The following is a 12,813-nucleotide window of genomic DNA, read 5'->3' as shown; positions in this document are numbered from 1 at the left end:
AAGTTAGACCAAAAAAATAATAAAAATTAAAATTTTATCTCTTAGTCTTTAATAATAATAATAATAATAAGTAGCTAAAATTACATATAATTACATAAAATGAACCGAAGCTAATAGGCAACCAGGATTTGTTTTGAGATGCTAAACCTAACAATCATATTTCTTAAAGATGCTGTCAAATGTCAATGGCAATTTCCAAGTCTAATTTTTTTCCTCCTTTTCTTGTCAAAGGAACAAATTTCAAAGCAGTAGATAAGGACACAATTAACAATTCAAAGCAATTAATACCATGTGAAGAAGAAAAAAAAAAAAAAAGAAAAAAGGGTGAGAAATTAAAGTAAGTCCTCTCCAATAATGTGCACTGATGTTCTGCACCTTCCAGTTGTGAGTTGTACAGTTACTGCATACAACAAACCCCTCCTATGAAACCCTAGAAAAGAAAAGGCTTACCCACTAAATTTCTATTTCTTACCGTAGTCTCTTTTCCTTCTATTCACATGCCAATTTAGTGTCAAAGCTGCTCAAACAGATTGCAAAAGCCTGAAATGCAGACAAAGGATATCGATAATCCATGGTGAACATATCCTTCCCAACCTTACCGAACTGAAGAATTATCTTGTCATGATCGGACTGGACAGGCTGCGATGGTGTTGGTGCACCAGCAGCAGGCTGTGTTGCAGCAATCAGTTGAAAATTCTTGACAGAGGCAACTGTTACTCTTCCTCGGAAATTGAGGCACCAACATTGCAACTGCTCATGCCATCTTGGTGCCTTATTCCGAAGAATTAATGGCCTCTCCTTTCCCTCTTCTTCCTCATCTCGGGGTCCAACAATGTCTGAGAACCGGGCACTGCTAAACTCGGTCGAATTATCAATTGATTTTGAGAAGGAAATGCTCCTAAATGAGTCCTCCAGGGAGCGAGGTAAAAGCTCGGGTTGGCCTGGGACAAATCCGCCAGGCTCAAGGGAAGATGCAGGGATTGAATGCATTGTGCAGTGCATCCTGCGTGGACCCCTAGTGCCCAGCACATTCAGCTCGTATGTAACTTGAGCAATGTTGTAGCTTCCAGTGGGAACCTTTGGAGAAACTTTTTTCGAATAGAACCTTCGACTTCGGCCAGGTGGGGAAAGCTGAGCATTATTGTAAGGGGGCTGCGTGTCATAAATTATGAATTTGGTGCCTAGAAAATTTGACCTGAAACAAGGGCAAATATGCATATTTCAATACAACTTGTACATGCAGATATTTACAAGACAAAAAACGATCAATCAACTCCATTTAACATTAGAAGTTGATATTGCAATTAAACAAAATTTATGTAGCTAAACAACTCCTGTAAAACAAACTTGCACTGAATGCATACCTTCATTTTCTATAGAGTTACAGTTCTTTACCATATTAAGAAGAATAAATTAACTTGCGTTCATCTGTTATATCAGTTGTTTTTTGCATAGATATACCCAAGATCAAGCAAGTAATTTCAGATATGCATGACAATTCCATCCATAATTATATTAAATATAATTTTAACTTAATGACTTCCATAATTGAAACTTATACATCCAATCATTCCAAATTTTATACGCTGCATGTAGATGAATTGAGACACTGAATTAAACAGTTTGTTTGCAAAAAGTAGAAGAAAGAAAAGAAAAAATACATTACAAAGCAATGTCACATAAGTTCCTGCTACTATATTAGCACTGAAGGAAGATGAAACCTATATCGTACATATGAAACTAACTTGGGAACCATATGGACTGTTAGATTGTTTAAAATGTTTCATGTCAGCAACAAAGGAAATTACCCCAAATTTGAACAAGATAGTTTAGACAAGTGTACGATACAGCTGTGTGCATTAGCAAAAGATCAAATATGGAAACACAGAAAACTCCTACCTCAGCTTTCCAATATAAGTGCTGCTTGATCTTGAAATGTTTTCTGCATCCATGGAGATTACATACTCCGTGCAAGTAGTTCTTCGGGTCCGTTTTGCAGACAGCAAGAACTTCCCATTTTCAACAAGCAAAGCTACAACAGCATGGGAATAATCAATAGAGCATCAACAGATGGTAAGGTCGGTAACAAAGTACAATAAAGGAAAATAAACAATTATACAGAACATCACAGCAGAATCAGAGTAATATGAAACTTTTATTGCCTTATAATAACTTAGCAAGGAAAAAAAGACGAATGAGAAGAAACAGAAAAAACTGCTTACAAGCAAAAACTCAGCAAGAGGATCAAGATAGCTCAATAGAATGGTCAGGCTTATGGCAAGAAAGAGAGATTATAAATTCGTCTTCATACTTAATGAAATTAATTAGGTAAGTCGTCCTTCAATGAAAAATCTTCACAGGCAGTACAGCATAGAAATGAAAATTTACAGGTAATATAAATAAAAAGTAGCAGCAATGTGTTAATGAAAATCTCCATGTGATACTAAAAAAAACACAGCAACATAGGAATATGTCAACAGAACTGAAAGCATGCTGCGAATGATGCAAGTTTGGAAGAGTGTGCATGTGAGAGGGAGAGAGAGTAGGCCTAGATAATGTTACTATCACATTCGTCTCGGTCATTCTTGTTAGATGAATTACAAAATATGCCCAGTTTTGGCGTGAAGCTTCAAAGTATCATTCTTCACCACATAGAAATTTCATAACACGGCCATAAAGAAGAAAAATGACAAGAATTCCAGATAATATCACATAACAGTCACATGAAGTTATCCAGAAGTGAAGTGTCCTATTACAATCAAATGTTCGAGTAAAAAATTCAAAAGTTCCATGGTTAAAAGACCACATGATTTGAGATGAAATGCTCACCAGGGCTAAGACAAAGGAAAAGATGGTAAGTTAAGTTTGACTTGTCCCTCTTAATAAAGCACTGAATGGTTGAATCCCTCGGCCCTGGCTGTAAGCCACGAACAAAACAAACATGTCAATTATCATTGTGTATTGTACAATCACAAGACATTAACTCATGTAATGATATTAAGGAGGAAAGATAAAAATCACAAGAGACTCACCTGCTTTAGGGAAACTGGGAACGTAATCTTTCCAGAGAACTCAGGACTCGTGACAATTTCTTTGCACATTTCCCTCCATGACCTGCAAACAGCAGCGCAGGCAACAACATGCTTCCGAGCAGGCCAAGTACTCTCACTGGCCTCCAATCTCTTTATCACATCACGCAATAACTCAGGTGGTAGGCTAGCCCAGCGACTGTTCTGGATGACCACAGGCTGGTCATGCAACTCACTGACTGAGCTATGAGATTTCCCCCTGTGATGACCCGGTAACCGCAGCTCAAAACTCCGTCTCGATAAACTCCCAAACCCATCTCTCACGTCACGAACTATACTACGGAAAGACATCTGCTCCAATACACTAATAACCCTAACTGAATAAATACTTCAGTATGATTGCATAAAAAATTATTTACACACTCGAGTTGATGGATGACTGCAAACCATAACACTGGCACACAACTGCAAATCAACCAAACTTATTTAAATTTTAGCTGCAATGCTTATTCACCAAGAAAGAAAAGATAGAAGACAGAGAAGGAAAAGCACAAAGCAAGTAAAGAAGATTCTTATAAAAAAAAATACTCACATGGACAAAAAGCACCTAAAACATCAGACTTTTCTCAGAGACATCTTTTGGAGGGTTTTAAACCTGATCTTTAAAACCAAATTGCTACTAATTCAAAGCTAACTATTAAGTGCACTCTTATTCAAATTGGAATCTTAACATAAAGGAAAAGAAATAATTATCTACTACTTTGCAAACCATACTTTAGAGAGAGCGGGTTACAAAGAAAAAAGAGAAAAAGAAAGACCAAACTAATTCAATCAATCATCTAACTTCCGATATAATACAATGGTATCCAAAATGAAGAATCCTACAAAAACAAGTACAACAAACAACATATTTATCTAACAGCACCCCCCCCCCCCCACAACAAAAAAAAAAAGGGGGAAAAAAAACACATCTGGGTCAAACTTGTGTTGAAAAAAGCAATCACTAAAATTTTGTAGATCAGAACGATTTCCTCTAAACTAAACCTAAAAATAAATAAGAAAAATAATAAAGATGATAGTTTTCATCATCATTGTGGATGATGATGAACTATCTGACCCGGTTCCTTTTTCTTTAATTTACATTTTTGGCCCCTAATTTATACAAAATGTGAAATTAACCAAGATTCATTGAGCGTTTTCTGGAGTAAACTGAAAAGCTCAGCTATTTACATATCAAAAACAAGCATTTCAAGTTTCAAACTGGCAAAAAAAAAAAAAAGAAAAAAAAGACGTAGAGAAAGAAAGAGAGACTAACCTTTGAACCACAAATGTGCTGAAAAATCCGTTGTCTCTTCACTGATCAGGAAAATGAAAACAAAGATCAGTCCGTCAAACACATACTCTGCATCAAAACCCAAACTTTAGCCTCAAAAAATGCACCAAAATCTCAAATACTTAAAAACCCACCTAAAAATAAAATTATTCAAACCCCCAAGAAATCAATTTTCATAATCTCACATACTAAAAATGGAACTTTTTCATTTCCTAATAAAACCAAAAAACCGAGGGAAATTTTTCTCCAGAAACAAACGGAGAAACAAGCGAATCTAAAGAAAAAGGAGGAGATCTAAAAGAGAAAAAATCAACAGAAGAGAAGTGTAAGAAGAACAAGAAGCACAGCTCACCATCTTTGTCTCTGACAGATCCTTAGCTTTACCACACGGTTTCTTTCTCTTTCTCTCTCTAGTTTTGGTTTCTCTCTCTAGAAGAGAACTACGCGGACTTGAAACTTGATTAAATCCACTTCACGAACTAGCATAAAAGGAAGTTGCTTTAATTTTTTTAATTAATCAATTAATTAATTAAATTGCTTAGGAGAAGCGTATCATGTCATTTCATCATCTTTAATTTTTTATATTTTTTTCTTTTTTAAGGGTGGACTAAGGCCTAAGGGAGATTTAATGCGTTAGCCAGTTAGCCTGTCCTTTGTAAAATTACTATTTTGGGCATCTAACGGTTGACCTTAATCTTTCCGTTTTGAAATTCCAACTTCCCTTACTTAGCGCTTAACAGCGGCTTCTTGTCATTTTACTTTTCTTTTTCTTTTTTATTAAATAAATTTTGATATAGCGCAGCATGAGGCGCACCTTAGAATGAACGGCGTACTGTATTACCACTTTTTTTTTTTTAATTTAAGAAATATGTTTTTCTTCTTCGATATTTCCATTTGACTTTTGTATATGTCGATCTTACTTCAAAATTTGTCTTAGCATTTCAATTTATTGATAAAACTATATGCAATTTAAGTTGAATTTTCTTTCTTCTAATTCTTGAAAAAAAAATTAATTTAATATAGCATAAGAAAAATATATAAATGTTTAATTAATTTATATTATTCTTATAAAATATTTTCTCTTCACTTATAATTAATTTATTGTTTAACGTATTTTTGTTGATAATAGTTAAAATTACTATCTTTTAAGAGTTTTAACTATTTATTGCTAATTACATTTTTATCCAACCCCACATGGAAATGAAAAACACAAACCTCCATTTTTTCTCATCTTGAAAGCACTTTCTCCTGAATATTGAATTTAATAATACTATATATGTTGTTTGGTGATATCATACTCCACGTATAAAATTAATTATTATTATTAATTTTTAAGGTTAGAATATTTTTTTGAGAGGATTGGTGGCATTGTTGGTGGTTAGCAATGTTATGCTGCAATTGAATTATTTACATATTATTTATTGGAAAAAAAATGTTTATTTAGTTTTTTCTTAAAATAAATATTATTTGTTTATTTATTTATTTTTATTGTTAAGAAAAATATTGAGAGGTAGGTCATGTGACCAAAATTATGACATGAAGCACGCTGCAATGATGGGAGACTTGGGGTCGTTTAACGACGATATCACCCTTCGTTGAATCAACAAATAACAAACATGCCCTTGTGGGTGTACCTTTATGTGCAAGTGGAAATACGTGCGTTTCAGCTTTTGGGACTTGGAGAAGCCGACCTACTATTTTAGACTTTTTCTTTTCTTTTTTTTTTTTTTTTTTTCCCTGTGGTCTTTGTGGTTTTTAAGGTCTATACGTGTTTGCGAAGCTTCCTATTTTTATTATTAAAAAATGAAAAATAAAGAATTAAAAAAAGACGAGAGAATTACTATATATTTCTTAGGATTAGCGGAAATATAATTCGTCCCCTTTTTTTTTTTTTTGGTAAAATCACTAATTCATGTCATTTAGTTTTAAAATTATCTTATTAAAATATGCTAATTAATGTTATATACTCCTTCCATTCCAAAAAAATAATTCATTTTCTATTTTCACACAAATTAAAAAAGTAGTAATTGTTATAGTTAAATTCATAAACTGTTCTAAAAAGTTAGTCCACTTTTTATTTTCACACAGATTAAAAAAGTAGCAATTTTTATAATTAAAGAACATTTTATTCGTATAACTTTCATAGAGAATTATTATATTGAAATAATAAGTAAGTATTGATGAGGGTTATTGAAAATAAAATAAAACTTAATAAGAGTATTATAGATAATTTAAGGACTAACTATATCGCAAAAAATGAAAGTGGACTATATATTAGGCCAAACCAAAAAGGAGAGATAGACTATCCTTTTGGATGGAGGAAATATTATATAATATTTGACTTCGGTCATTCATGTATAATACTCCATCAGTCCTCTATGTATAGATTCACATTTCTTTTTCATTTGTTCCAAAATATAGTCTTATTTCATTTTTTAAAATATCATATTGTCACGACCCGATTCCATGGGCCGGACCGGCACTAGGGCCCAGGTAAGCTTAAGGCCCCCGAGGCCCGTAGTAAGCCTGAAACATTAGAGTCTATGATCTCGGTCTAATTATAAAAAAAAAAAAAAATAAACTTCAATATTTGATTATTTCTCGGCCTAAGTTTATCTTCTACATTTCACAGTTCGAGCCCCATTTACAATATAACACATTTTTAATATGGGCTAACAGAATTACTTCATCTATATTACTACACGACTAGACGTATGTAAATTCTACAACTGCGGAGTCACTATCTGTTTGTTATACATAGCTTTTTATACATATAATTACATAGCAAAACAATTATGGAACTGGGAAAACTTCTTAATAATCCTGCGGCGAAGAAAACATAGCTTAACCCAAATTAAAGAGAAACTACTTCCTGAAAAATTTAAGCAAGACATGTGAGTTTTCTAAGGAGTAATAATTATTACACAACACACGCAGTCACACAAATGTGTACACATATTAATCTAGTCATCCGACTAGTAATATGCTCACGCAGCCAGTCACACAAATGGCATATCATCAGCATTCACAATCATAAACATCTTCATATAATCACATCACGTGGAAATTAGTCAGTGGCGCCACCTGAAACCCCAACGAGCCGTCCTCACACATGGCTCGCCCTCTCATACATGTGCACCAGGGAGCCGATCCCCCATACGGCCAACTGGTCTAATCCTCACTGACCAGTCCTCTCATTATTTTTCCATTCTCTCGTTTCTTTTCCATACCAACAGGAGGCAACCCGGTGGTCTCCATCCAATCTAGATCATCAAGTGCTCACAACAGGAGGCCACCCTGCGGGCTACAATCAAATCTAGATTATCAGGTGCGCAACAACAAGAAGCCATCCTGTGAATTTCCATATAATCTATATCATCAGGTGCACAAGGGGGCGCCGATCTCCCATTTTCCCGGCCGACGGTCAAATATCAAATCATAATCGGATCCATATCACAGACCGTCCTCACAAACCCATGGTGGTCCACTTCATCCCAATTCCACACAAACAAGGCACAACATATTCACAGCACAGGTAATCAAACAATGCAATCAAATGCAGACATTTTGATCAGTTGAGCATCATAATGCAATGCACAATTAGGCATTCATTCTTAAATACAATTAAATAATTAAATAAATAATATTAACAACAACAAAGATAAAATAAATAATAATAATAATAATAATCATAATAATAATAATAATAATAATAATAATAATAATAAACAATGATAATCAAAATGAATAAATAATTGAATAATTAAATAAATAATAATGATAATGATAAAATAATTAGAGCACTATATTTATTATGTACTAAGTTATAGAATTAATCTAAATAAATTTATTAATTATGTTATTACTTAAAATTAGTCTAATTCTTATTGAAATTTCGGCAGCACCTCCCCGAAAAATTGGACTATCCACCTGTTTAGATAACACAGTATTATTATATATTTATCAATCAATGCACACAGCCCATCCGTCGGGCAATCAATCAACTTAATTCCCATCCTCCTTCAATAGCAACGTCATAGCTAACAAACCATTTAAATCGTCTATCCATTATACATTACTTATTTATATATATATATATATATATATATATATATACGCCCTTCTAATACAACACAAAAACTCAAATGATTGATGCCAACTTGCAGAAATAAAAGTTTTCTATGTCCAAATCATGGATTAAACATTAACTAACTATTCCTATCGAAATCAAATTTATAACTTCAATGTACTATACTAGTTTACAATTTTCCAAAAATAAATAAATTGAAATAATTGCTGCCAAATTAAAAGTTTAGGCTTCATGGTTAAATTTTCACATTTTACTCACTAGCTAACTCACTACCCTACAAGAACTTAATTTACAATTTCAAATACCCATCCCAAACATTATAATTCAAAGAACCAACTAATTAATTGCTGCTAGCTCAAGGAATTCAAAATTCTCTATTTAATACCCAAAATATATCCACCATTCCTTAATCATTACTAAAGTTCTAGATTAGGCATTACGAACCAATGTTTCCAGTAAATTGCAATTTAGTAATCTCATCTCTCAAGTAATCCAATACACAGCTTAAACATATATACCAACCCCAACAAGTATAAGAACATCAAGGAAAATATATATCCATTTCATGTTAACCTATCAAAAGAACACAACATATTCAAGATGGTTGCTGCCCGCCAAAAGAATATATGTTCCTTAACTCCTAAACTTATGTGTATATATATATATATATATATATATATATATGCATAAGTTCAACTCATTCCCATCATAAATTAAAATCCCAATCACATAATCCATATAAAAAAAGAGTTCAAGGCAAAGAGACTAGAATGGCTACTGCCATTCCAAATTCCTCAACTTCTTCCACCTAAACCTGCAGTAAATTTATTAGTTGATTTATAGGCATGTTGAATTGCGATTCACAATCAAATTTTTAAGAGTAACGCTTAAAGTTCCTTTCAATGCTAACAGTAGCTAACCAAGGGTTAATTCCTAACATTCCAATAATACTACAAATCATAATCTTAAATGAAAAATTCAAGAAACAAACCCAAAAGGATTGAATTATGGCTCACCTAGTCCAGAAATATGACAGAAAAATTGAATATGCTTATTAAAAGTGATCGAAAACGAACCTTAAAATCAAAACCCACTGCTGTCGGCGATAGCTTGATCGAAAATGTGTGGGAAGGTGGCCGGAGGCATGCTGGAAGCGAGAAGAGAGCGTGGTCCGGCCGGTCCTTGGCTGGGCGCACCAAAAAAAATCGAGGAGGAGCGCAGGTAACGCGACTGTACCTATTGCGAGTTGCGATCACAGCTCTTGGGTTTGCTGTGCCAACCGGAACGGAGGGAGTGAGGGAAAGAGATGTCGCCGTTGAGACAGCCTGGCGTCGCTGGAGAGCTGAAGAGGAGATTGTGACGCAGTCCCGATCGAGGCAAGATCGCAGCTCTTCCTGCGACTGTTGCTCTCACTGGAATGGAACGGAGAGAGGGAAGGAGACGCCGGAATCCGCTGCGGCGTGGAGGCGCGGCGAAGAGGCGCTGGTGGTGGCGACGAGCGCTCTGGCCCTCCCGGAAAAAAAATGGGGAAGGAAAAAAAAACGTGCTGCCGCTGGAAAAAGAGGAGAAGAAAAGAAAAAAAAGGAAAGAAAAATCTGGAGTTTCTAGACCATTCCGGTTCGATTCGAACCGGTTTGGTCTAATTCTATGACTTGGCTCAATTTGCTTGGTTTTCGAAAAATCGAGTTGGTTTACGGGTCCAGTTTAGAAATAGCAAAATCCTAGCTGGTATAATCTCATTGGTTGAAATAAAAAAATTTAGTTTTTAAATGAAAATTCTACGAAATTAAATTTTCGGGTCGTTTCAATCTCCCCCCCCTTATAAAAATTCGTCCTCGAATTTTAGAAATGAGCAAGAAATAGGAATGCAACTAGAAAAGAAAGCATGTAAGGATATTTAACAAACAAATTATCATTTGATTGACATCCAAGAATAATTGAATGAAAGGTTTTATTATAACTCAAACCCCTTAAACTAGCAAACAAGGTTCCATCACACTCAAAATGTATTCGTTCAACCATCTATTACATCTATTGTCACTTGATTAAAACTCACAGGAAACTTAAATCTATTGCTATAACCTCCAATTTCTATTATCAGTCAGCTACTGAAATCTTTAGAAAGTCGTTCAATAAAACTGAGTTTAGCAGTAACATCATAATAATAATAATAATACATATTTTTCTCGAGATTATTTAATTTTATTTGAAAATTTAAATTTTATTACATATTTGTCCATGAAAACCATGTTCCAATAAAGTTGAAAATACACAATGGTAATGTTAAAAGGCTTTTCCATCAATCTAACCAAAACACATATTCTATGAAAGCAAAATATATTGGTAAGGATTAAATACATAACTTACGAAAACTAAAAATATTTGAAATTTGATTGACTTATAAGAAGGATTAACTCATTTAGTTTACATATGTTATTACTACATCTTTTGCTTAATCAAAGTTTGAAAACTATTTCTTTAATTCAAAACTTTAAGAAAAATCGTCTTGTAAATTTCATTGTCTATTAGTATCACAGGGCGACTTGGGCTCACTCTCTTGGTCCTACCTATATATATCTTATTTTCCCCATAATATTCTTATTATAGATGGGTGCAATTATTAGATAGCTCCTGATCTAATGACCTCACTGTACCACCAGTTATCATGCCTCTACAAAGATTTTTAATGCTTTTAACTTAACTATCAATTTCGCTTTAACTTAATCTCTCAAGTTACCCTAAAACTTATCAATAAAAATTGATTTTCATAATAACACCTTTGCTAATTTACATTCCAGCTCTCTTAACTCTTTTCAATAACCTTTCATTCCACCTATGTCGCTTATCAGTCCACTATGAAGATGTTAGAGTACTCTTATTAATTATTTCGTCTACTCATTCCCCTTCATACTACTTATCACTGTAAATCATAAGTTATTTACTATCAGCATTTCAACCTAACATTATTGTTTATCCTAAATTCCTAAATTAGCTTACATCAATATTATACCGACTGATTCTTAATAAAATTATATTTGATTGATTATTCATTCAAATTCAATTTAATTAACTAATAATTATTAAGTTTATAATTTATGCCGAAAATAAGGAAATTGGTCATAATAAAATTTTCTTAAATCCCGACCAAATACTACCTCACCATCCAAATATCACATCAAATCAATCTCATCAACTCCTTAGAGTCTGATTTATATATACTATTAACTACTTTTACTCTTTTGTCCATACCCTCCTGGATTACAATTTCAAACCATAATGCTAACATTTTAATTAGTCTCATTTAACTAAGTATTAGGTACCATATGTGGAACCATTAACTTAAAATTAGCATATATCAATTGCTCACTTATATCAAATTTTGATTCAATTTACTTGTCTCCCCTATCTAAAACTAATCAACCTTTTTCAAGTCTCACAATATTTTTTTTTTTTTTTTTAAAATTTTACTATCCTTGTATTCATTTCATTTTATGATCTAACCCAATTGGCCCCGTGATATAAATAGACAATTTTCAAAAATAATTTTTTTCTATATAAATAATCAATTTCAAATTATTTATCATAACACAATTTGAATTCAAAATTAAAATGAGGTTTTAAATTTAAATATCAAATATCAAGTGAATAAAATAATTAAAAAGATTATCTTTTGAATAAATTCTAAAGAAATTCAGTAGCCGGGCTGAATACTAAAATACCGATTCCTAATCACCCAAAGTTCATCAATCCGCTATACAAATGAAAAACCTATTTATTCTCTACACTATCCTATTCACTGCAGGAATAGAGCTCACTTGAAAAGTAATGCATTGGGTGATCAGGCCAATCCATTACCATCCAAGTCTTATTCTATTCCCCAGCCTAAGGGTTGATACCTGCTTTAGCCCCTACAGGTATTGCGATAGATTGAGCTTATTGTCTACTACTTTCACTTCAAACCTTGAATTACTTCTTCTATAATCTTTGATCTACGCCATAGGTGTGGATTTTCCCACCTCATAGGGTCTAGTGCGTCCACCATCCCTAGGGAGGAAAATCACAAAGGTTCTTTCCTTATGTTGGTTACGGCCGATCCCAACATAAAGAAATCTCCTATACTCCACAGTTGTGTTCTAGAACCCTAACCTAAGCTCTGATACCAACTTTGTCACGACCCGATTCCATGGGCCGGACCGGCACTAGGGCCCAGGTAAGCTTAAGGCCCCCGAGGCCCGTAGTAAGCCTGAAACATTAGAGTCTATGATCTCGGTCTAATTATAAAAAAAAAAAAAAAAATAAACTTCAATATTTGATTATTTCTCGGCCTAAGTTTATCTTCTACATTTCACAGTTCGAGCCCC

General features: G+C 33.6%; 1 protein-coding gene across 8 annotated transcripts; it reads right to left on the bottom strand.

Annotated features, from left to right (window-relative positions):
• Positions 1 to 325: 325 nt before the first annotated feature.
• On the bottom strand, positions 326 to 4,872 carry LOC105640941 (tubby-like F-box protein 8). 8 transcript variants are annotated; one of them, XM_012225364.4, is made up of 6 exons: positions 4,715 to 4,872; positions 4,345 to 4,431; positions 3,033 to 3,494; positions 2,830 to 2,917; positions 1,900 to 2,032; positions 326 to 1,195 (listed from the first exon to the last, which is right to left on the bottom strand). In XM_012225364.4, the coding sequence occupies exons 3-6, from the start codon at positions 3,378 to 3,380 to the stop codon at positions 490 to 492; spliced, it is 1,275 nt and encodes a 424-aa protein (XP_012080754.1). In that variant the 5' UTR covers positions 3,381 to 3,494; positions 4,345 to 4,431; positions 4,715 to 4,872; the 3' UTR covers positions 326 to 489. The 8 variants fall into 8 exon arrangements, with proteins under 8 accessions (XP_012080754.1, XP_012080756.1, XP_020537680.1 ...); XM_012225366.4 differs by having other exon boundaries at positions 3,033 to 3,406; XM_020682021.3 differs by having other exon boundaries at positions 3,033 to 3,402.
• Positions 4,873 to 12,813: the final 7,941 nt, after the last annotated feature.

Source organism: Jatropha curcas, chromosome 9 (genome assembly GCF_041381405.1).
Source record: "Jatropha curcas cultivar XTBG-Jc1 chromosome 9, XTBG_Jcur_1.0, whole genome shotgun sequence".
Lineage (NCBI taxonomy): Eukaryota > Viridiplantae > Streptophyta > Magnoliopsida > Malpighiales > Euphorbiaceae > Jatropha > Jatropha curcas.
Note: the sequence above shows the minus strand (reverse complement) of the source record. Positions and strands in the feature narration are given on the sequence as shown.